The sequence below is a fragment of the Bactrocera latifrons genome, unplaced genomic scaffold (assembly GCF_001853355.1).
Source record: "Bactrocera latifrons isolate USDA-ARS-PBARC rearing strain unplaced genomic scaffold, ASM185335v1 scaffold_23, whole genome shotgun sequence".
NCBI lineage: Eukaryota > Metazoa > Arthropoda > Insecta > Diptera > Tephritidae > Bactrocera > Bactrocera latifrons.
In genome coordinates this window covers 747,512-770,371 of record NW_017535852.1, presented here as the reverse complement: position 1 = coordinate 770,371, position 22,860 = coordinate 747,512, and the positions used below count along the sequence as shown (strand labels likewise).

The 22,860-nt window shown below is 38.5% G+C and overlaps 2 protein-coding genes across 2 annotated transcripts; one reads left to right on the top strand and one right to left on the bottom strand.

Moving 5' to 3' along the window:
• Nucleotides 1–1,681: 1,681 nt before the first annotated feature.
• Nucleotides 1,682–22,665, bottom strand: LOC108968823 (nidogen-2). Its single transcript, XM_018933116.1, has 12 exons — nt 22,420–22,665; nt 8,403–8,705; nt 8,158–8,334; nt 6,828–8,093; nt 6,487–6,760; nt 5,637–5,779; nt 5,167–5,564; nt 4,943–5,100; nt 2,806–3,060; nt 2,558–2,732; nt 2,211–2,495; nt 1,682–2,154 (listed from the first exon to the last, which is right to left on the bottom strand). Exons 1-12 carry the CDS (start codon nt 22,663–22,665, stop codon nt 1,893–1,895), a joined length of 3,942 nt encoding a protein of 1,313 aa, XP_018788661.1. The 3' UTR covers nt 1,682–1,892.
• On the top strand, nt 4,366–4,853 carry LOC108968824. Its single transcript, XM_018933117.1, has one exon. The coding sequence runs from the start codon at nt 4,429–4,431 to the stop codon at nt 4,789–4,791; it is 363 nt and encodes a 120-aa protein (XP_018788662.1). The 5' UTR covers nt 4,366–4,428; the 3' UTR covers nt 4,792–4,853.
• Nucleotides 22,666–22,860: the final 195 nt, after the last annotated feature.

Below are 22,860 nucleotides of genomic sequence, written 5' to 3'. Positions count from 1 at the left end.
CATAAAATATTTTTTGATTACTCATGCCCAGCTCTTGACCGATGCTACGGCTGCTACTATGCCAATCCTTTCGACCAATTCAGCAATTTTATCGCAATTTTCGACAAACCATGCGGTCAAAATGGAAACTGTATCGGGTCCATAAACTGCACAAATTTTATTGGCGGCTTGAGATGCATTTTTGCCTTTATCGTAGTAGTACTGCAAAATATGCCGTATTTTCTCTTTATTTTGCTCCATGTTTGCGACGCTATAACTCACGAACGACTTAAAAGAAACGACAATCAATCMAACAYGTGTTAGCGCGTGAAATGAGCTCTCCAAAAAGGTATAGCATGACCCGATTCGACGAGTAAAACTAGAACTACGCGCTCTCAGCGCCAACTAGCGAAAATACCGCAAGACTTTTTTGACAACCAATATTATCTACGTACCAGCCAGATTGAAGGGTGGACCCGTCCAGTTCTAGTTCTATATAAAATTCCGAAAAACGTTTTTCACACAAAAACTTGATTTTGATCGGCAGTTCAATAAAAATAAAAGTTTTCCAAAGAAGAAATTGAATTTCATCAATAAGTTGCCTTAGCGGATATATGTATTCTATATTGGCCGACATCGGCGGTTCTAAACATGCAGCTTTTTTGGACTGTCAAAGAAGTGTGGAAAATTTTGAGAGCGATATCACATAAACTCTGGGACTAGTTCGCGACGGTCGATCGGACAGACGAATACTTATGTGTACTCCGAAGACCAGCACACAGTAAAGAAAATATTGCAGCCGTAGCTGAGAGTGTATACTACGACCGTTAAGAGTTGGTTCCGTGCCATTCGCAACAACACGGACTGACTGAACGAGAGCTTAAATTAAAAGCTTATCCAAGAAATGAAAGCGCTCGACCTTCCCAAGCGACATAGCTTCGCTCTATGGGCTCTTGAAAAGTTTCAAGTAAATCCCACGTTTTCGATTCAAATTTTGTGTTTAGTTTGTGGATCGGTCGAATTACCGGTCCATATTTTTTCAAAAGTGATGTCGGTGAGAACGTAACCGTCAATGGCGACCATTACCGCGCCATGATAACCGACTATTTAATGCCTGAAATTGAAGCTCGTTGCCTCGATGATATTTGATATCAACAAGACAACGCCACTCCCTACACATTGTCTCAAACATTGGATTTATTTGAGAACACTTCGGTGAGTAGATAATTTAACGTTTTGGGACGTTGGATTGGCCACCAAGAATGTGTGATGTCACACTGTTAGTCTTTTTCCTGTAGGAATATGTGAAATACTACGCGAATAGTCCTGCTTCAACTCAGGCCTTGGAGCAAAACATCACACCTGTATTTCGGCAGTTACCAGTCGAAATGCTCGAACAAATCCTCGAAAATTGGTCTTAACGGATGGATCATCTGAGACATAGTCGCAGACAATAGTTGAAAGAGATAATATTCAAAATTTTAATGCAAAGAATGTTCTTTCGAATGATAGTAAACATTCCCCATCAAATTCGCGGTTTCTAATTTTTTATTTTTTTCTAAAGTAGCGAACCTCGAATGGAATATAAGTTCAAATGTGGATATGTATTTCTCTTTATTACTTAGATTTACCGAAAAATATATATCGAACACATACATACTCGTACATACATATTTATATATTATGGACAATAGTATACTCGGTTTATAAAAATTACAAAAAAATCATTGGTGTTTTTAGCTTACATATATGGTATTTATAAATATATTGTTTTTCTTCCTTTTGCTTCTATTATGTGCTTACAAGTAAGAAAACTGTGCAATAAGTTTGTGCTGCTGTAGGAAATCGAATAAATAAAATTTTTCACTTAATATTTGTATTTAATGGATAAGAAAAGAACGCATCGGGCGACCTTAAAACTGCACATCGAACTGTGGCACATTGCAGGTCTTAGACTGGGTTGTACACTTGCAGCTCTTGCCCGATGGCGCCTTGCTGTTCACCAAGCAAATACGTGCATCTACGCAACCACCGTTATTGATCTGACAGGGGCTGTTCAGCTGCGAGCAACCATCCTCGATGGCGGTCATGCCGTACATTTTGTGACTGCCGAAGAAAGGCGTCTGAATGCCCTTTTGACGATTGCCAAAAGTATCGACGCTTTCCAATTTTTTACTGCAAGGCAAATAAGATTAGAAGTTTTGAAGGACAATACAGAATATATGGCTTACGTTGTCCAATCAGTCCAGTAGAATTGATTATGCGTGAATGTCAAGCCGAAGGGGTAGGTCAAATCATTGGAGATAGTACGCAGCCGTTTCGAGTATGAGTCGATACACTCCACCTTCTTGGTGCCCGCATCGGCATAGCACAGTTCACCGCTGCTCTCGAGTATGACCAGTGAATTGGGTAAGATGACAGCATCCTTACCCAACAACAACTCCCGTCCAGTACCATCCAAATCGGCCATTTCAATTTTCGGCGATTCACGATTCCAATCGGACCAGTAAAGTTTTCTGTTAATATAGAAAGTATAAATATATCCTGAGCATCAACACTAAAGTACACGCGCACTCACTCTCTATAGGGATCCACGGCAATGCCACGTGGATTGACCAGATTCTTATTTATGAGCACGGCACGTAGTGTAGCGTTTTCCAAACTGGCCACCTCAATTGTGTCCTTTACCGAGTCGGTCCAGTAGATGCGCCTTGAAATGACATCGATTGCAATACCTTCTGGTGACTCTACATCTGGTAAAAGTAGATAATTTTGTAAAAAAAAAAAACAACTCTATTATTTGTCTTATTGATTCCATTTACTCACCATCAGAAATGAAAGTCTTTAAGTCTGTACCATCGTATTTGGCGCTAACGATCTTCTTTGAAGAAATATCACCCCAATAAGCGCGTCCCTCTACACAATCCTTATCGAGTCCAATAGCCATTGAAGCCACCGAGATTGGTTTCACGTTCTTGCCATTCAGTGGTACTCGCACGATAACAACACCTTGGCTCACGAGTAGAAAGCCGGATTCATGTTGTTGACGTTCCAAGCATAGAGAGCCATTACCATAGAAGCCTGGTAGTGTCAAGGGAAATACTCATAAGAAATATTTTATTATAAGAAGATTTTAAGAAATAATAGATAAAAATTATTTTGCAGAGGATAGAGTCTCATGTAGAATATTACGCAAATGAGGAAAGTTCTCTGAGCACTATTCACTTGGGCGTGGCCAGAATCGAAACTTTTACATATGACTCAAGCAACTCACGACATCCGGTCTTAGACCAAGTATTCTCTGGGTAGACAAAGAACATCCATATATAATATATATAGGTTCAATCAAGCATACTGTGTGAAAGATAAAAGCCCCCCGTCAACAAACTTATTTGACCTTATTAGTGTGGTTTTAGGTCAATTGAAAAGAGATTCACCATGCGAAAAACCTTGGAAATCACCCGTAAAAAGAGGATGGACACACATCACCTCTTTGTCGATTTCAAAGCTGCTTTTGATAGCACGAAACGGAGCTGCCTTTATGCCACCATGTCTGGCTTTAGTATCCCTGCAAAACTAATACGGATATGCAAACTGTCTTTGAGCAATACCAACATCTCCGTTAGCACCGGAGGTTTCAAAAAAGGGACTCCTTATAGTGCGACTTCTTCAATCTTCTCCTGGTGGAAATTATTCGAGCTACAGAACTAAATAGAGAAGGTACATTTTTCTTTAAGTTAACACAGCTGTTGGAGGTCTTCCTCTTCCTTTACATTCAGACGACAAGACCTAAGCTGTCTGTTAATTCCGAATTTGGGATGCCGCGTACTTCATATTTCGCAAAAAATATTTCCTCTATTGGACAGGGGCTAGACTGTCAATTAGTAGAAGCTTTTGATGATACGGATGGATTGAGGAGGTCCTCAGGATTAAAAAATTCCGAATTTGGGAACTTCGCAAAAACTTCATATTTSGCAAAAAATATTTCCTCTATTGGACAGGGGCTAGACTGTCAATTAGTAGAAGCTTTTGATGATACGGATGGATTGAGGAGGTCCTCAGGATTAAAAAATTCCGAATTTGGGAACTTCGCAAAAACTTCATATTTTGCAAAAAATATTTCCTCTATTGGACAGGGGCTGGACTGTTAATTAGTAGAAGCTTATAAGCATATCGGCACTATTACGATTCTTTTGGCGCCGCGATTTGATGATACGGAGGTCCGCAGGATTAAAAAATGTATACATATATACCCTCCTCAGGCTCATAGTTTTGGTACAAAGTACCGCATTTGCTGATAAGACTCTTCAAAACTCCTCCAAATACTTGTGGTCTCTAATATTTATTATTGTTTAAAAAATTATAATTATATATTATATATACAGCGTTTTAGCTGTCAGTGTCAATTCAATATTTTCGGTGAAGGAAGTTTTTCAATAGACGAAGAAAATGTTTTCTCCAAATTCGATTTGTAAATTACATTATTTATCAAAATTATCAGCAAAGCATGGCCTCTTAGCAAAGGCGCTACCGACACTACCGCAACCGACGAAGCAAAGCCGACTATACGCAACCGTGCCGCCGTCGATGAGACCAAGTGGACCGCAGATCAGTGGTGGACATGCACCGAAGCCAAAAATGACAACATTTGGTGGCTTACGTGAATTTCTACTACATCCGCTCACCTGGGATCGCAATAATGGCTACTTCAATATATTACTCGGTTTGGCCATTTTCGGTTACTGCTTTTGCACCGCCTGCAAGAGCGAGGGACCACGCACTGTTTCGTATGAGCAAAAGGGGAAAAAATAATTATTTAAAATTTACTATGCCCGAATGACCACAAAAACAACAAACCAAAAACCAAACAGGAAGTGTATTATTTTTTAAGTTGGAACATAGAGGGCGGGAAAGAATGATGAGCGAGAGGGAGTGCCAGGAACTAACTTTTACTACACCTTACCTTGATTGCATACGCAGACAAGTCCGTTGTTGGTGGACAAACATTTGGCATTCATATCGCACATCTGTGGTGTGTTGAGACAGTTTTTATCCTCCACACAAACATAGCCATCGCCGTGGAAACCGGCATTGCACTGGCACTCGTATCTAGCTGGATCGCTGTGCAGAGAAATAAAAATTTTAATTAATAAAGAAAACTCTCTACTTCTAAATCTCTATACTCACTCGGTGGGCTCACAGGTCGCGTGCACGCCGCAATTATTGCGTACGTTGCATGGTGGCGGTATGCTGCGGCAACCCTCCAAAGCATCACCTTCGTAGCCCTCAATACAGTCACAGTATTGCACACCCTGTTGTGCATCCCACTTACAGATTGCATTTGCGCCGCAAAAGACGGGACCACAACGGCCGGCTGGCACACACAAATCGGACACATCACGCTCATAACCTGCTAAGCACTGACAGACGCCCACAATACAGAATGCATTCTGACCACAGGTGGAGTTGTCGCGGCAATCGGGCGCCAGTTGGCAGTGAAAACCATCACCCTCGTAACCCTCCTCGCAAACACAACGCGACTCTTCGTATACGCAGTAAGCATGTGGATCGCAAATGTCGCCGTTCTAGTGGGCGGAAATATTAAAGGAACATACACTTAGTTTTTACCTTTATTTTGGCTGCTTTTGTGTACTTACGTAGGCGCAGGATGTATTGATGAGTTCGCAGTTGTAGCCGTCGCCTTGGAAGCCTTGGTTGCAGGTGCACGCGTGACGCATCTCATTCTCATACCACTCACAAGTGGCATTTATGTGACAGTTGGCGTCCACATCACAAGGTACTGAAGGCAAAAATTTAGATAGTATAAAAAATGCTATGGATAAGGTGGTAGTTAACTAAACCGAGTGAACTGAACCGTATCTAATCTAAGCGTATTCAGATAGACTTACTTGAGTGAACGTGTGTGAGTGAAGGTGAAAATGTGAACCATTGTTATGCTTGTTGAATATATAATATTAAAGCAATATTCCAGATTTAAAATTACTTAACTACTGAATATGGAACTTAACTGTGATGTCAAGCTCCAAGTATTGTTGACAAAGTATTGTTTGATCGCAACCTAATTTTGAAACATTTTCTAGAGAATTTAGCAAACTTCATCACTTATATCTTATAAATCCTACAAGTTTTTATTCGTCAAGATCTGTGATAGGATTGCGGTAGTATTCTCGAAGGTTTACCCAACTTGCCTATTAACTACCGCCTCTAATAGCGTTTTATTTCTGTTAGTCAAAAGTTAGAACCGAGTTCAGTTCCTGTGAAACGGATGGGTTGCTATGCTTGAATGGAACCTCTATGAGCGGCTCTAAGCAACAGTTTAAATTTACATGAAAACCAAAAATGGAAATAAATCGGTGAACAGTAAAAGAGGGAGTTGGAGTAGAGTTTCTTTCTAGAGTATTTCGCATTGGCCAACCTACTTCGTATATTGTTCTCTGATCCAGTTCACGTAGTAAATTAGTACAATATAATTGCCTTACTACTCACTTAATTCCTCAGATTTTGAGTCACTTGTGTAGTGCGCAGTGTAACGACACGTTTGAGAATCCTCGATCAACTCGTAACCAGTTGGACACTCACATTCACCCATGAAGTTGCATTGAGGTTGAACCGAATGTTCATCCAATAAAATAGGTACGCAGCGACCATTTTCCAATACTTGATCGTGACCACAGATGTGATTGCATACGTAACCATCACCCTCGAAGCCAGCACGGCATTGACAACGGCTCTCTACGCAATCGGCATCGTGAGAGCAACGCTAGGAAGAGAGAGTGTGAAATGAATAAATTAATTTCAGACTAGTATTCAACTGAGCAACTACTCACCTGACACTCATCTTGATAGTTGCTGCCAATAATATAGTCTGGGATATATTGCTCATGCTCCTCATTGACCGTTTCATTTTTCAAGCAACGGTAACCATTACCTTCATAACCTTCAAAGCAGATGCAAGTGAAACCACCCTCATTATTGGTGCACATAGCATTGTCATCGCAAGCATGCGTTTGTAGCAGACATTCATCAATATCGACGCACACTTCCAAGCCATCTTCCTGCAATTGTGGACCATAACCATGGCGACAGTCACAGCGATAGGTATCCTCATAGGGCACACATATGGTGTGCTCACCACAATTGGCGGTGCCATCGGTACAAGCATTCGACTCAGCGTCTACACCGATTTTGGTCAACACACTGGTACGTAAAGCCTGATCACGCTCGAAATAGTCCAAAACAATCTTCGAAGCCTTCTGCAGCACTGTTGTGCCAGTCGGTAGCACTTCGTCATCGAGCACACAACGCTCAAAGTAAATTGACTGATCCAACTGGAAGTTGATGACACGATTCTCTTCGGGAATTTCAATCAAATGCGCGTGCACGGAATGCAATTCATTCGGCGACACATACGCATACTCGTCCACATAATCGGCCATATGTAATTTGGCATTACTGTTCACCGTGGGTACATCGCCGGAAAATTCGAGCTTTACAGACAACTGATCCCAGTAGTTCAAGCCTTCGAATGTCTGATTGACAGTCAAAGACTCGCCAGTTTCGAAATGTATCTTCGACACATGTACACAATGACCACCGGTTAGATGGTAGCCATTCGCAGCACCATTCAACGACTTGGCGAAAAGCCAACCAATCGCGCTAAAGACGGGCACCACTAAACGCAACTGTGCGCCCAACTCCACGCTAACCGGATTCACGGCTGTGTAACTGCGCGAGTCAGCTGTCACGACATACGATTGCAGTTTGGCGCGTTCATCGATTACTTGTCCATTAATTTGACCAGCCAAGGTGCCCGTTACGCGTATTGGGTATTCATTTTTAAGACACGCCTTACCATTGCCGTAAAAACCCTCACGACAGACACAACAGAAGCCGTCGCGCTTATCATGACAATCCGCGTTGAAATTACAAGTTTTATGGCCACTGTCCGCACAAGTCTTCGCCTGTGGTATGGCATTGAGATCTTCTTGGTCAATGGGCTGCTCAACATTTGCTGTTTCATTCAAAGCGCCAACATGGAATAACCAAACACCGGGCACACCAATGTTCGAGTTCTCGGTGAAAGTAAAACGCGCCTACAATGAATAAATACAAATAATAAATCATAAACTCCAACAAATGAGGCAACAAAACACTCACACTATCTGTGCCCGAACCATCGATGTAATAATGACGTCCATCTTCGGCGACAAAACCGGCCTGTGCGCGTATATCTGGCAATCCCAAAGCGCCAGTCTCACCTTGCAGCCAATTTATGCCGTTATACGCATAGATGAAGTGCACAAATGTTTCCTCCTCATTGGCAATCAGCGCAACCTATGTTCGTGCATTTTATTATTATTAAGAACAACAGAATTAAATAAAAATTGACTTTTCCCACAAACCTGGAAGGTGTTAAGTTTATCATTTTTGGCGCTAAAGTGTCCCACATTCTTCCAAGTGGCCACAATCAGTTTATCGGCAACGAATTGCGCCTTTTCGGGGTATGCATAATTCACCAAATTGGTCGCCTTTTGCAGTTGATACGGATCTTGTGATTCAAAAACCGATATGGAGGTGATATTATAGGCGAGCGTAGTATCGACATTGGCATAGAAGGGCGCAATCGATGGATACTCCAGCGGGAATGGTTGATTGATATACTCCGGAAATTCGATGTTGAACGTCAATATGCCGTTTGTGTTGATCTGCAATTGCATGTCATATTATGATATGCGTTGGGAAGGAACATTAACTAAGCTTCAGTATAGATTAGATTAGATAAGATTAAATAAATAAATTAGGATTGCACGACGACCTAAGGTCTATTGTGCCATTTCCTAAGTCACAATGACTCACTTAGCCCAAGTATATTGATAAATTTCAATATACTGCTAGGTACTAGTGAGGCGATGTGTTCCCTATTTGGAAACATGGCTCCAAGGGCTTTTATCCTGCGCCTACAGACTGCTTTGCAGGCAATTATCAGGTCTTCTAGAGTTTCAAACTCCAGGTATCAGACCCAGCAATTCGCACAAAAAGGTAAGCCCATATTATATAAGAGCTTACAATGACTACTAGTGCAGCAGACAAGTAGCCCGAGTTTGTCCCTTTGGAGATTGATACATATTTAAACCTTTTAAGGGGAAACCATTCATTAGCAACAGGACAAGGCGCATGCCTTGGAGTTGTTGTCAATACCCCTCCCTACCCACTACTAATCCCTGCGGAGCAGCTAATTTATATTATGGGGACCAGCCACAATGTAAGGTTCGGGTCCTTCCATGTAAGCGGATGCTGCCGAGCGGGCGATAACTTCAGTATAACGCAGAAAACTTACTAAAGTACTTATTGTAGGTCAAAAGGTAAACAGAACTCGTGTTATCGACCGAAATTCAAAGCGAATTTAGCTAATGATAATCTACTTGTCAACTAAAAACTAAGAAATCCAAAATTTGAAAACCACTATGATGTAATAATATAAGAAAAAAATTTACAACATAGCAAGTGGATTAAAAAGTGGATATTATTTTAAACAAATTTTACCATTCAACAATGGGGGAGCAAAGAACAGATTATAGTAAACTTAAAACTCCTAGATTGGAGGTTCCCCGAAGATTTCTGGAAGTTTGAAAGCGAAAAACATAGCTGAATACTAATAATAAAAATTTTCATCAAGCTTTTGGCAACACATTGCTTTAATATTTTTAGAATGTCATCCTCCTTGCTTTTGGAGGTCCAGACAGTGCTCATATTGGCTGTGCGGTTTAGGATTGATTCGACTGTCACAGAGCCCATATAATACCACGCAAGTTCATCATTGTGCCGTTATGTCTAATTAAATAGGGAAAATGAAATTGATTCTAGAAAACATAGAAAAAATAAATACTTCTCATCCTACCTAAGCTAGTAATATTATTTATAAAATATAGTATGCTCCGCGTTGCCAACAAAACCAAATTCTAGGATATAAGGCAGCCGCAAAACGCTTGAGGCTCGACTTAGCATTCCATATGCTGATGATTTCCATATATTCTGATAGATCTCCGGAAAAACACTTCTTAGCCATATCAAATCCAGCACAATTTCGTTAAAATTGAACCGAATGTCGTGGGAATTGACGCCAAATTCTCTTTTGCATCATTACTTCTATTTTGCCGGTTTCAAAAGTACCTGCAACTTTCAATTGTCAATTAGGGAACCTCAAATTAGAAAATATATCCTGCTTTAATTGAATGCTTATTTTTTAAGAAAGATACAGTATTTGGCAAAATATTTTTCCGAGTATTTTCTCTCGCATTTGACAACTGACCAACCGTTAATTAAGCAATTATCGCCCCCACTAACTTATAATCCTCTGACCGATCATTCGAAGTCCAAATTTAAGTATTAGATCATCTCAACCTAAGGTAGTTTTACCAATAATTGCCCGATTTTAAGCGACAGCAGATTAATTTATGTATAAACGATTAATGACTCCTTCGAGCCTTCGCATTTCTTATTTACTCTTCAAAGAATCGAAAGGCTTACGAATCTATGTTGACGCATGTTACGAGTAATCTAAGTAGAGGTACTTTCTTCAATAGCCTATTTTGACAGATCGCGCGTGAGTCGTGTCAGCTGTTATATTAATTTTGATCAGTATTGTTTGGCATTTGATCATGGAAAGATATATAACTTTTGCGAAAACTGAAGCCGCTTGTCCTTCTTAAGCCACATCGCTTCGCTTTGTTCAGCGATGAGGTCTATATCTGATTGGTGTGGTTTGTCGGCCGGTGGAATCAACAGTCGCTATTTTGTCATAAATGATTCCGTGTAAGAACGTAACCGTTAATGGCGACCGTTATCGCGCCCTGATAACCGACTATTTGTGACTTGAAGTTGAACCTCATGACCACGGCGTCATTTGGTTTCAACAAAACGATACCACTTTCCACACACCACGTCAATCAATGGATTTATTGAAAGAGCACTTCGGTGAGCAGACAATCTGAACCTCGAAATGGACTGTATATATAGTGGAGTATATAGCTGTGAGTATAAGTTGTGAATGAAAGTCGATGGCTTCGTTATTTCGATTCCAAATGAAACGAATAATTACGAAGCTACTTTCAACGGTTCGGTCTCCTCTAGTGACCAGCTACTAGGTAACGAGACCGAGACAAAAAAATGTTGCAAGGCGATGCTGATGCGATTATAATTTACGAACCAAAAAACAAACACAAAAAATAAAAATTCCATCATTTGGCAAATAATTTCCATAAAGCAATGCATTTGCTCCAAATTCTGGTTAAATATACGCACATGCAACACCAACAACAATGTAAACGCTGCAACGACTCCAATATTTGTTTGTGTTCCAGTTTAAAATACATTTGTTGTTTTTGTGGTATTTCAGTTTTTGCTGTTGTTTTTATTTTTTGTATCCACGACTCGCGGTGTTGTGTAAAGTGTGGATTATGGGGAAATTATAGAACTGTAAAATTTTATAAGAGTATCTCCAGGATGGGGAATAAAACTTGCCACAAGCAGCCACACAAACACAGCAAACACAATAAAAACAAAAACATTAAAGTAACCGCAAATAGCTGCTGCGGCAGAGGCATATGGCATGTATGAGAGTAAGTGCATGCGTGTGGCAGCTACTGATGCAATGCATTTGCGCCCGCTGTGTGGCACTTACACACATATGTACATACTTATATATCTATATACATATATATATATATGCGTTTGTGCGTTGGTGTATTAAGCAAAATTTAGCAGAAACATCATCAGAAATGAATAAGTTCTTTGCAGAACAAAAACAAAAACAGATAACACTTCTTAATTACAATAACACATGTATGATCTACAAAATGTTGAACACTTAACAAATGCCAGCAAAAACAACATTAGCAATAAATACATGCAACTAAATTTAGCGCTTATGCCAACATTGTTGTTATTGTTGTGGCGGCGGTTTTTCACATGCATACATTCGCAATGCAACAGCCCGCCTTTGCTTGCAGCACTATGTGGAGTAAATCACTCACAACGAACAACAACAACACTGAAATGTTGCTCCCTCAGCGCCTTGTGTTTGTTTGTGAAGTGAACCGTGGGTGATTTGGTTCAACGCTGGTTGGAATGCGTACGATCGATGCATGATTCGTGTTGTAGTGATGAGCCGAATCTGATGGCAGTCGTTTGTTGCAAGGCGCTTACTTACTACAATATTCAACTTCCAATGATCGCCGCAATCTCTTTTCATTTCTAAGATATCTGGCATGAAGTTTTGCCCAAGACAACTCTACAATCTTCGAATAACTTGTTCAGATCAGCTCACTATATACTATAGTTGCCATACAAAAATGTTTTTCATCTATCTTCAGATGCATATATACCCGGTGTTGTTTCTTTCCTCACAGAGTAGTCTGGAACGGTTTTCCGCCTTTTTAACTGCCTCAACTGCCTCTTGCGTTACGGCCAAGGACTTCAGACCATCAGCTTTCTTACTAACAACTCCATAGAGACTGGTGGACTGGTACATAAGGAGGCGGATTCCGAGCGACCACTTAACAGGAGCGCAACATGCTTATTATTAAGATAAGTCAGTGACTACTCTTATCTGCTTTCGATAACGTCCTATCGAAAGCAATCGTAACTGCTCTGGATGGTCTTGGGGTTGAATCAAACCTCAAACACCTCATTTTCAGTCTTCTGGGCGATAAAGTTATTGGAAGGAAATGTGGAAACGTACGTGGTTGATGATAAGTAGCGTGGAGTTCACTTGAAGATCGTGGCGGCCGGGTGATTGCCTATGCTGCGATATAGGCTTACAATCAAAGGAATGTTCCTGAGTACCGTTTACGAGTCTCAAATAGTTTTCTGAATCTATGACACCACAGTCAATCCTATTACGTTACAGGGACTCTTTATGTAGTGTAGGGCTGTAGGAAAACAACACATTTGCAAGGAAGCTCAACCGAGTTCAACGAGCGACGCTGATCAGCATGTGTAGTGCAATAAGGTTCACTCCAACCATGCCACTTAACGCCGTCTTGCCCATATTGCCCGTATACATTGTCGGAAGGTATATGGCTGCAAAAGTTGCTATCATTTGCAGATAATCTGGGTTCCTAAAAGAACACGTGTCTGAACATTCTGAAAGTGAGTAAGCTACTTTCAATTCATACCGCATCACTTGGATCATGGAGTCGCCAAACCAAACTCTATTGGCTCTCTCTCTACCCATATACCGGCGAGGAAGTTGTGGTTGGTAAGAAGCGTTTCGGAGAGGGGCAGTAAGTTTTTTTAAGGATGGGACAAAGCTTGGGGGGAAGATTGGTGTAGGGGTTTACTGTCAGAAGCTCTCTCCAGCTTAAGATTTTCTGTCTATTGCGGTGTCATCCAAGCCGAGGTTGGAGCCGTTAAGATAGCATCCTCCTTCAGCGAAGTGACCATCCACTCAGATAGCAGAGCGGTGATACTAGCCTTAAATTCATTAATAGTTCATTCAGGTTTGGTCACGGAGTGCCTAACCTCGTTATCCATAGCATCGATTATATCTTTGATAAGACTGGTATGGGTGCCAAGCCACAGTGGAGTCGCCGAAAATTGTGAAACTGATGAGCGGGTCGGTGCTCTGGATCGGGTAAGCTTGGCCCGCGTTGAGCCACCATAGTTACATGCGCTGCCGCAAAAACCTTTTGGCCCAAGATTTATCGCAAAAGATCTAGTGATCTCTTTGGTCTCAGTAAAGCTAGGCTCTTGCTAGTTATGGGGATTTTAACAGGCCAATGCCCTATTGACGTAAACGCAGTAAGGCTGGAAATCTTAACAGACGCCATCTGCAGAAGCTGTATGAAAGAAGATGAGATAGAAACAACTCAACACTTTCTCGATTTCGTTCGATATAATATTGGTTTTTTATTGGCATAAGGCTAACTTTGGTATGCACTTTATTGGTTGTTCGGTGGTCTAGTGTACATGTGGTTCATCAGGGTATAATATTAGTTATCTTATTCTGAAAGTTTCCAAAAATTTTGTTGATCGCTTTAACTTGTGCGGCTTGTGATTTCGGTAGAAGCGGAATTAATCGAACTGGTTTTTGAGTAAAGGATTTCGCCTCGGTTTCGTTGCGAAAACTGTCAGTTCTACAAGAAGCGAAGCAGTTGGATCAGATAATGGACGAGGGTAAGGTGAAATATCTTCTGCCATCAAACAAACAGTCGTCGAACTCGCGACTTGGTTCACATTCTAATTAACTGCGATTTTCTTCTAGTTATAAACCATCAAATCGACAAAGTTCCCAACAGCTTAACAGAAAGTCCAATATTAAGACGAGAAATAGACTGAATATTTACAATGATAGTGGATCAAAATGGATAGTGATCAAATGTTTTTACAATTAAATAGTGAGATTTGAGGGATTAGTTTTAAAGAACTCTGTAATACCCAAATATCTTTTAGGGTAGTTTCCCTACCGGGCATTTTGCTGCTCAAGCGATTAGTCACACCAGCTGTAGGGTGTGATGTTGCGATGCAAGTCAATTAACAAGCTCATTCGATAGGCAACAATCGTCTACCATCTACACACATATATACATATACATATTCATACATATATACATATAAGTGTAGTAAAGAATGCAATGTGGAAACTCAACACTAGGGCTCCCACACAAGTGCATGGGTCGACATACATATATGCGGAGAGTCATGTGCTTATGTGCATATGTATGTGGTATGCGATCAATGAAGTGGTTTGTTTTTATTGTGCCGCACATTTGTTTTCGCTTTTATTTTTATTTTTTGATTTTTATTTTTCTTCCGACAACTTCCCTCCGCAAGGATCCTCTAGCATATATCTCTTAATAAAGTGTTTATGCTCATGAAATTAAGTACGTACTTAAGTGCAAGCCATTGTGTGAATTGTACATATGTATGTATGTTACATATATATATATATATATACATATATCCGTATGTGCCACTTAGGGTCTCCCTAAGCAACTCTTGATGCCTTTCAGACGTCCAGGCTAATAGAAACGCAAGTGTGAAGTGTTTTTTCTTTTTTTTTTCGACTTTTGTTATTACAACGTAACTAAGACTGAGGCGTGTCGATAAATTTTAGAGCCAATTGGCGCTTTAATAATCCACAATTTGCCGCCTCATAAATTAATAACTCAGTCAAGCCTGCTTGAATTCTAAGTCATTTTAAGAGGAAAATATGAAATGAAAATTTTTTTATTGGAATTCTATATTTCTTTTGAAATGGACTTAAAAAATATTACCGTCATAGTTATTAGGTTAATTCTTCACTTTCGATACCCTTCTCAAAAAGTGGTCTTAAAGAGCTGTAACACATGGCATACATACATACATAGGTGACCGTCTTCTTAATAACATTACTAATCATTGAACTTGGAATCCATACGTTTCCATACAGTAATTTATTATTGATGAAATCCGGTTCACTACGAACGGTGTTCATATTATAAATCCGGTTTAGATCTCACGATTCTAATTGCCGATATAATTTATTATCGATTCCGACAATCTCAGTTGTTTTGGTATATTATATATCGTTTATGTCCATATAACGGGTTTTTCATGAGTCACCATTGTTACCCGTAAAAAATACGGTTGTTTGCAGTTTATGGGCAGGCGGCGTCATTGCGTCGTACTTCTTCCATGATGATCAAGATAGGCACTTTACTGTGAATGGGAATCGCCATCGCCATTCATTTATGCTCGAAAATTGTCAAAAATTTGGTTTGGCATCTGAATTTCTGTAAGCGTGATGTGATGGCCATGCAAAAGAAATCGAGTTCCATACATAATGGCATAAAATATACTTTCACAGGAATAAATAGTTTAATTTTATAGCGCACTTATTGAAAACCCGGTATGTTGCATGAAGGATTTATTTTCAAATTTCAGTACCGACTACTTGTAGGCGAAATTAGGTCAAATACGAAAGTGTACAACTGCTGGTCGATGTCGATGACATCGATATTATTGCCTATAACAACTCCGCTTTTAGTTCTATATTTTCTAGGTTGGAAAAGAAACGAAGCAGTTGGATCAGATAATGAATGGAGGGTAAGGCGCAATATCTTCTGTCCTCAAACAAACAGTCGTCGAACTTGCGACTTGTTTCACATGTCACTGTTGACACTCATACGACTTCGAAGTCGTAGATAATTTCCTCTATCTGGGATCCATCATTAACACCAACAACAACGTCAGCATCGACACCCAACACAGAATAACTTTTCTCAATTGAGAAGTAAAGTCCTGTCTCATAGACTGTAGCAGTAGTAATCACTTGATGCCAGATCCGGCCTATAACGGAGATACATATATGAAGACTTCCGAGCCAAACTTCCAAGCGACTTTTTTAGTGGCGAATGTTGTAGAATTTTTATATAACACTCTAACTATTTAAGATATCAAAGTAAGGAATCACAATATTCACCACATAAACTGAAATCTTATAAGAATATAAATTCAGTCTCGGATGAAAGGGGTACTAATAAATCATAAAGGCACTAGCGGTATCGTCAATATTTGACGGGATGTAATATCACAAAAACTTAATGAAAACTCTGTTTTCTATAACTTTAGGCTTTGTCACAGGTGAATGAGGTATGCCTAAAAAAATCACTTCTCACTTAATCAATTCCGCTGTATTATTATTTTGATTATTCTTTTAAAATTGTCATAAACCCAAATTTTCTTAATTCATTAACTCTCTATGTAACCAATCAAATACTCAAATTGCACACACTGCCAGTCGAAAGCAAAGCAATTCAAATTAATTTGTACATCTGTAAACATTTGACATGATAACACAATTTCGAGCGTTCGGCTTTGCTTACAAATGCAACAACTTATTTGCATACACACACACACATACATAGGCAAACGTACAACATAATGCCCAGAGAAAATAGATCACAGACCTAAATGAGACAAAGCAGCTGTTGTTGCACTTCGTACAGCAAATTCCGCACAACTAACCGAACACCTTACACTGCTCACTCAAACATACCCAATATACAATAACAATACCGACACACATGAAAGGAGTGATTGATCGGTAGATCGGTTTGAAAAGAGTGCAAAGGCGCGGATGGCACGGAAGGCAGCACGAGATCAAATCGAGTTGAAATGGATGAAATATGTATGTATATATATATATATATGAATATATGTATAAGTTGATACATATTACATATGTACTATATATGTATATCGGCTGATAAGATTCTTTACTGCTCTGATTATAAGTACGGAAATTGCAATAAATTTATTCAAACGAGTATTTGATATCGAAATGAATTCAATGAACTCAAATCTTTAGACTTTTGGAAACGTTGGATGCGTTAAGTTTCCCTTAAAGGTTAGACAATTTCAAAAATAAATATGTTTTTATTGTCATGTCTACTTCGGATCAGTTCGGAAGAAGTTTTGCTGTCAACATGGAGCTCCCGTCCCAGGAAAGAACATCGTATTGGCCGATTTTTAAATATCTTCCTTCCTTTGAAAATTTCACAAAATCTTTGTTTAATATGTGTCTTTGGAATAATAAAAAGTTTGGATAAATTTTCATTTTTTTAATATATGTCTTTGGAATAATAAAAAGTTTGGATAAATTTTCATTTTTTATACGAAAAAAAAAAAAATATTGAAAATAGGCCGATTTTTGCTCGAGCTGATCCCTTAAAAGATTAAACTAAATTATTAGACAACTAATTCGCATACAATTTTTTAAAGCGGATTGTATTCATTTTTATTAATTTTGGATTCCAAAGCAAATCATTGACTTTTTCACTGAATAATGATACATATGTACATATATTGTGATGCAAGATTAAGATTCTGTGCAAACCAAATTCTGCGCGATTTTAAAATATTATCAAGCAGTCATCAGGAGGGTCAGAGCATTTACTATGGGAATACAAATTAGACTACACGGAATCCCAAAGCAAACATTCTATTGCTCGACCAAAGTTCGAATACATTGACGTAGTTCAGCAAATCAAGAGACAGCGGCTACGCTAGCTAAATCATGTCACCCGAATGTATGAAAACACTCCAGCTCTTAGACTATTCGATGCAGCGAGGAAGACTTCCATTCGGTTGTAAAGATCAAGTGGAGAAGGACCTGGCTACACTTGGAATCTCCATTGGCGCTAAACAGTGAAAAGGAAGAATGACTAGCGCGCTGTTAAAAACTGAGCTATATTATTGTCTACGTCAATAAAGACAAAGAAGATCTCCGATATTTCACAGTTACTAAGCCTCATCTGACCACGATTCAGCTTAGTATTGATTATGAATAACGAGATTCGATTGAACCTGGGTTTGAATACCAGAATAATTTTTTTTAGAAAAGTGTGATTTGACTGATGATTTGAAATTTGTGTATATACGATTGTTAGTATGGAATGGTGGCGGAAAAATGTAATAAAGCTAGCGTGGAACAATCGTTAGAAATAGTACTTTAAAGGCTAAAGAAATCTTGAGCCTAAATACAGGATTCACTAAACTATAACCATTACATCCATGAAAAATAAAGTAAGCCAATATAAACCAAATAACTTTTCATGCATATGTATTGGCTAGTAAATGTATAAGTTTCTTAGCTGTAGAATTTGCCGCATTTCAGCCATTAAAACGGCGGAAAATTCGAACTATGTCGCCCACTTTAGCGCCACATTTTTTATGCAGTCATTGTCAACACTAGTTTGGCCACACATATAAGTGGGTCTCACTAGCTTGGTAACTTGGTAATTGGAATGCGACGCCTACACACACATATTGACAGCTTAGTGACACACTTGTCAGGAAAAAATGATCGCGCTCTTCACTTTTATTAGTCGCACATTGCTTGGCGAAGTGGTCAGCGGCTGTTGGCCCGCATATTTCGATGTTTTTCTCAACGCGCAGGACATTCGCAATATATTCCATATATTTAATGGCCACATGTGGCACCAGTAATATATGAGTTCTTCTTTAATCTCGAGAAGGCTGACACCGCTGGCCGTCAGCCAAACAGTTGCGACTTGTCAACTCACGCAATTTATGATCGTTTTTTAGGCAATTTTATATTGTGACAATTTTCACGCGAAGTGCTTAAATTAATAATATTTCGGAAAATTTTATGGCGCGAAAAACATGGAATGCTTTTGTGAACGTTTGCGCTTTAATTAAGTCATTTTTTACCGCTTGTAACACTAAATTTTGTGATTAATCATGTCGCAAAGTGCGTGTGTGGGTGTTACCCGAAATAATTCTACTGTCAGTTGTCAGATATTGTGTCAGTGACAGCACGCTGTTAAGCAGCCAGTTCTTGTACCACCTGACAATTAATTCTAATTTATTTTAAATAAAAAATGCTTTGATGAAGTAGTGTCCGCTAAAACAAAGCTGGCGATATTGTCATATATATAGATTTATAATTAAATATAACTGAAATGTGAATATTTAGAAAGAATATATGGTCCGACGTGCTTGCAATAATGTTCTGAAATATTTATACATTAAGTGGTATGTGGAAACTATTTCAAGGCATTCCAACAACTCAGAACAGTGAATAATAGATACCAACGAAGAGATGTAAATACGTGATACTATACGATTCCAATTAAGAATTTCGATATTTGGTAACATCTTTTAAGAGACGATTTTATCGTCATAAGGATTCGTTACTTTAGATCGGCACTACCAAATTCGCAAGAGATTTAAACAATGAATATTAAGTTACTACCGATCAAGTTACGAATACCTGAAATTTCAATACCTTGAAAGAATTCGTGCAACTCACGGACATAGGGATTAATGCGTCAGAAAAGGACAAAAGATCATACGCACACAAGGGTTTCGGTTAGATTGGTCACTCATGCCTTAAGGGATCATATACATACAGTTAAAATTTTCAAAAAATCGACTTTTTTTATTTTATATTCTTAATGTACATATATTTTAGAATACATACAAAAATTGTTCCGTGAAGAGTTTCGAAGTTACACGCAAATTTGAAAAGGCATTTCAGAATACTTGGTCAAACTTTAAACGGGTTTTTCTCAAAATGGCTTTTTCAACGTCGGTGAACAACATTACTCGAAACGGTTGCACCGATTAGTCTCAAATTGTAACACGACTTTTTTAACTATATTTTTTAGTATTTAATCGAAGATATTTTCTCACCGATAAATGTTTTTTTTTTTTATAAAAAATTTTGTTAAAAACTCGATTTTTTTTGGAAAAGGCCATTTTGTCAAATTTTTTTATTTTGTTTATTTCGTCGATTTGTTTTACCAAATTTAACATTACTTAAACGAAATTTGTTAAGTTTTCAAGTTTCAGAGGAACCCGTTCAGAGATATACTCGTAGTGGCACTGCATACAAACTTTTTTGAAAGGAGCTCTCAGAGATCAGCTGTATTTTCTTTCCAAACAAATAATATTTCCAATACTAAGTCAGTTAAAAGATACTCTAATATGTATATACATTTTTGGATCAACAAATTAAAAAGTTTCTCAGAAAAATCTGGAAAATTCGAATCTTTCGACCTTCTTCTGTATTTAACCCTTTAATGGCGTATTCTAGTCTAGAAAAACATTTTTTATAGTTTCACAGTTTAAGTAATCAGGAATATAGTAATCCTACACATGAATTTTTCAAAATTCCAACATTTTCGGATATAAATGGAGGTATTTTGGTGACCCGGCATACAACCAGATTCTACCGAAACTATAACTTTACACGCGAAATTAGTGAAAATGTTTATATTAAAACGAAACTCACGATTTCTTAGAATCCTGAATTCTTAGAATACCTGAAGTCTTTTTTATAGACGAATTCCTGGAATTATTTGAATCCTATAATTTCAATTTTTACTACTTTTCAAAAAATTTGGATTAAAACTTTTTTTCTTTTTTCCAGTCATTGGCTTATAAAAAATGAATAGTCAAAATATTAATTGCCGTTTTTTACGTCACTTCAAAACTTGCCTGAAAAGTATGCCTCCATACTAAAAGGCAGTTAGGACACATTTACAGAAATCTCTGATACCGGTTTGGTTAGTTAACGGGTTATTTATCTGATAGCTTGCAAAGTAAAATCATCAATAAAACAAAGGACTTGGTGCTACGGTTGATCCAAGTAACGATACTTTTTTTCAATAGTCGGTTTTGATAGATAACGCCTGAGTAATGTCATGCTGTCGCCATAAATTTTGTTCAGTATTGTTTGACATTTCGTTGTGGAAAGACTTACGCCTGAATAACGTATGAAAATCGTTGAACTTTACGACTACGATTACGCATGTTGTGTAAAGAATGTGTTTCGCGCGCTTTTCCACTTATGGTTAGCAAAATCGACCTATTGAACAACACTATCAACCATCGTGAGACCCAGCATTCATTATTGGATAATATTGAGCCGAAATGAAGAAATTAAAGCAGCCGTAGCTGAGAAGACCGTGCGCATCCGACATTTTGGAACCAAATTTTGTTCAGCGATAGGGCCCATTTCTAGCTCAATGGGTATGTAAACAAACAAAATTGCCGCATTTGGATGAACAGCAACTTGAAGAGCCGATTTATCTAGAAAAAACAACGCTTTCGTGTGATTTATGGATCGGTGGAAACGTCGATCCATATTTCCTCATAATGATGTGAGAATGTAACCGTCAATGGCGATCGTTATCGCCCCATGATAGCCGACTATTTCATGGCTGAAATTAAAGCTGGTGATCTCGGCGACATTTGATTTCAACAAGATGGCATCACTTCCCACATATCGCATCAATCAATAGATTTATTGATAGTTGACAGAAAATTTCACGTTTTTGCGCGGCCGAGATAGTGTTATATCACACCGTTAGACTTTTTCCTGCTTGAATATGTAAAGTCTAAAGTCTTTGCGGACAATTCCGCTTCGATGCAGGCCTTAGAGGAAAACATTACGCGTGTTATTCGCCAGATGCCAGTCGAAATACTCGAACGGGTCATCGTAAATTGTACTCAATGGATGGACCATCTGAGACGTAGCTGCGGCCAACATTTGAAAGAGATAATCTTCGAAAAATAAATGCCAAACAATGTTCTTTCGAATGATAATAAACTTTCCATATTCAATTTTGTGTTTCTGTGTTGTTTTTTTTTTCCTCAAAGTGGATCATCCTTTATTATAGAATTCATGAAAATATTATTTCGAAATTTTCGCACCACAGTTTCGAATACAAATTCAATAGTACAGCAAAGCTTGATTCACGAAGTTATTTCTCAGGGAAGTGTAGTCAAATAAGTCCTTACTCTTCTGAAGATATAACAAGTCAATGTACAAACTTCCAAATAATACGTTAACAACACTTAAAAGAAAGAACTTAAATGCTATAATATACAATTCAAAAAAATACTCACAAAAAGTTTATCATATTTTTCACTGTAAAAATTGATGGGTTTATCTAAATCCAGCGCGACAAACTCGCTATCACCATCGTTCAAATAATGAATTGGCGACTCCGAGCCCTCCTGGTGCTCATAGAATATATCGGCGCCCAAAGTATCCACGAAATGTTGATATTGAGCGGAAGCACTGGCGGCCACACACAGCAAAAGCGCCATGCACAAATATTGTGCAATATTATCCTTGGATTTACTACACATTTTCACAACAACAAAGCACACTTTTGCACGCGTTCACAATATAGAACTTGCAAGCTTTTAAATATTTTGTTTTTCACACAAGAATTTCAGCTCTCAATTTTATATTTTCCAAATATTTCACAATTTTTTTCATTCAATAAGAAAACACACACTTTCGAAATTTCAACACATTCGCTCGCACTTCTTCTTGTGCAT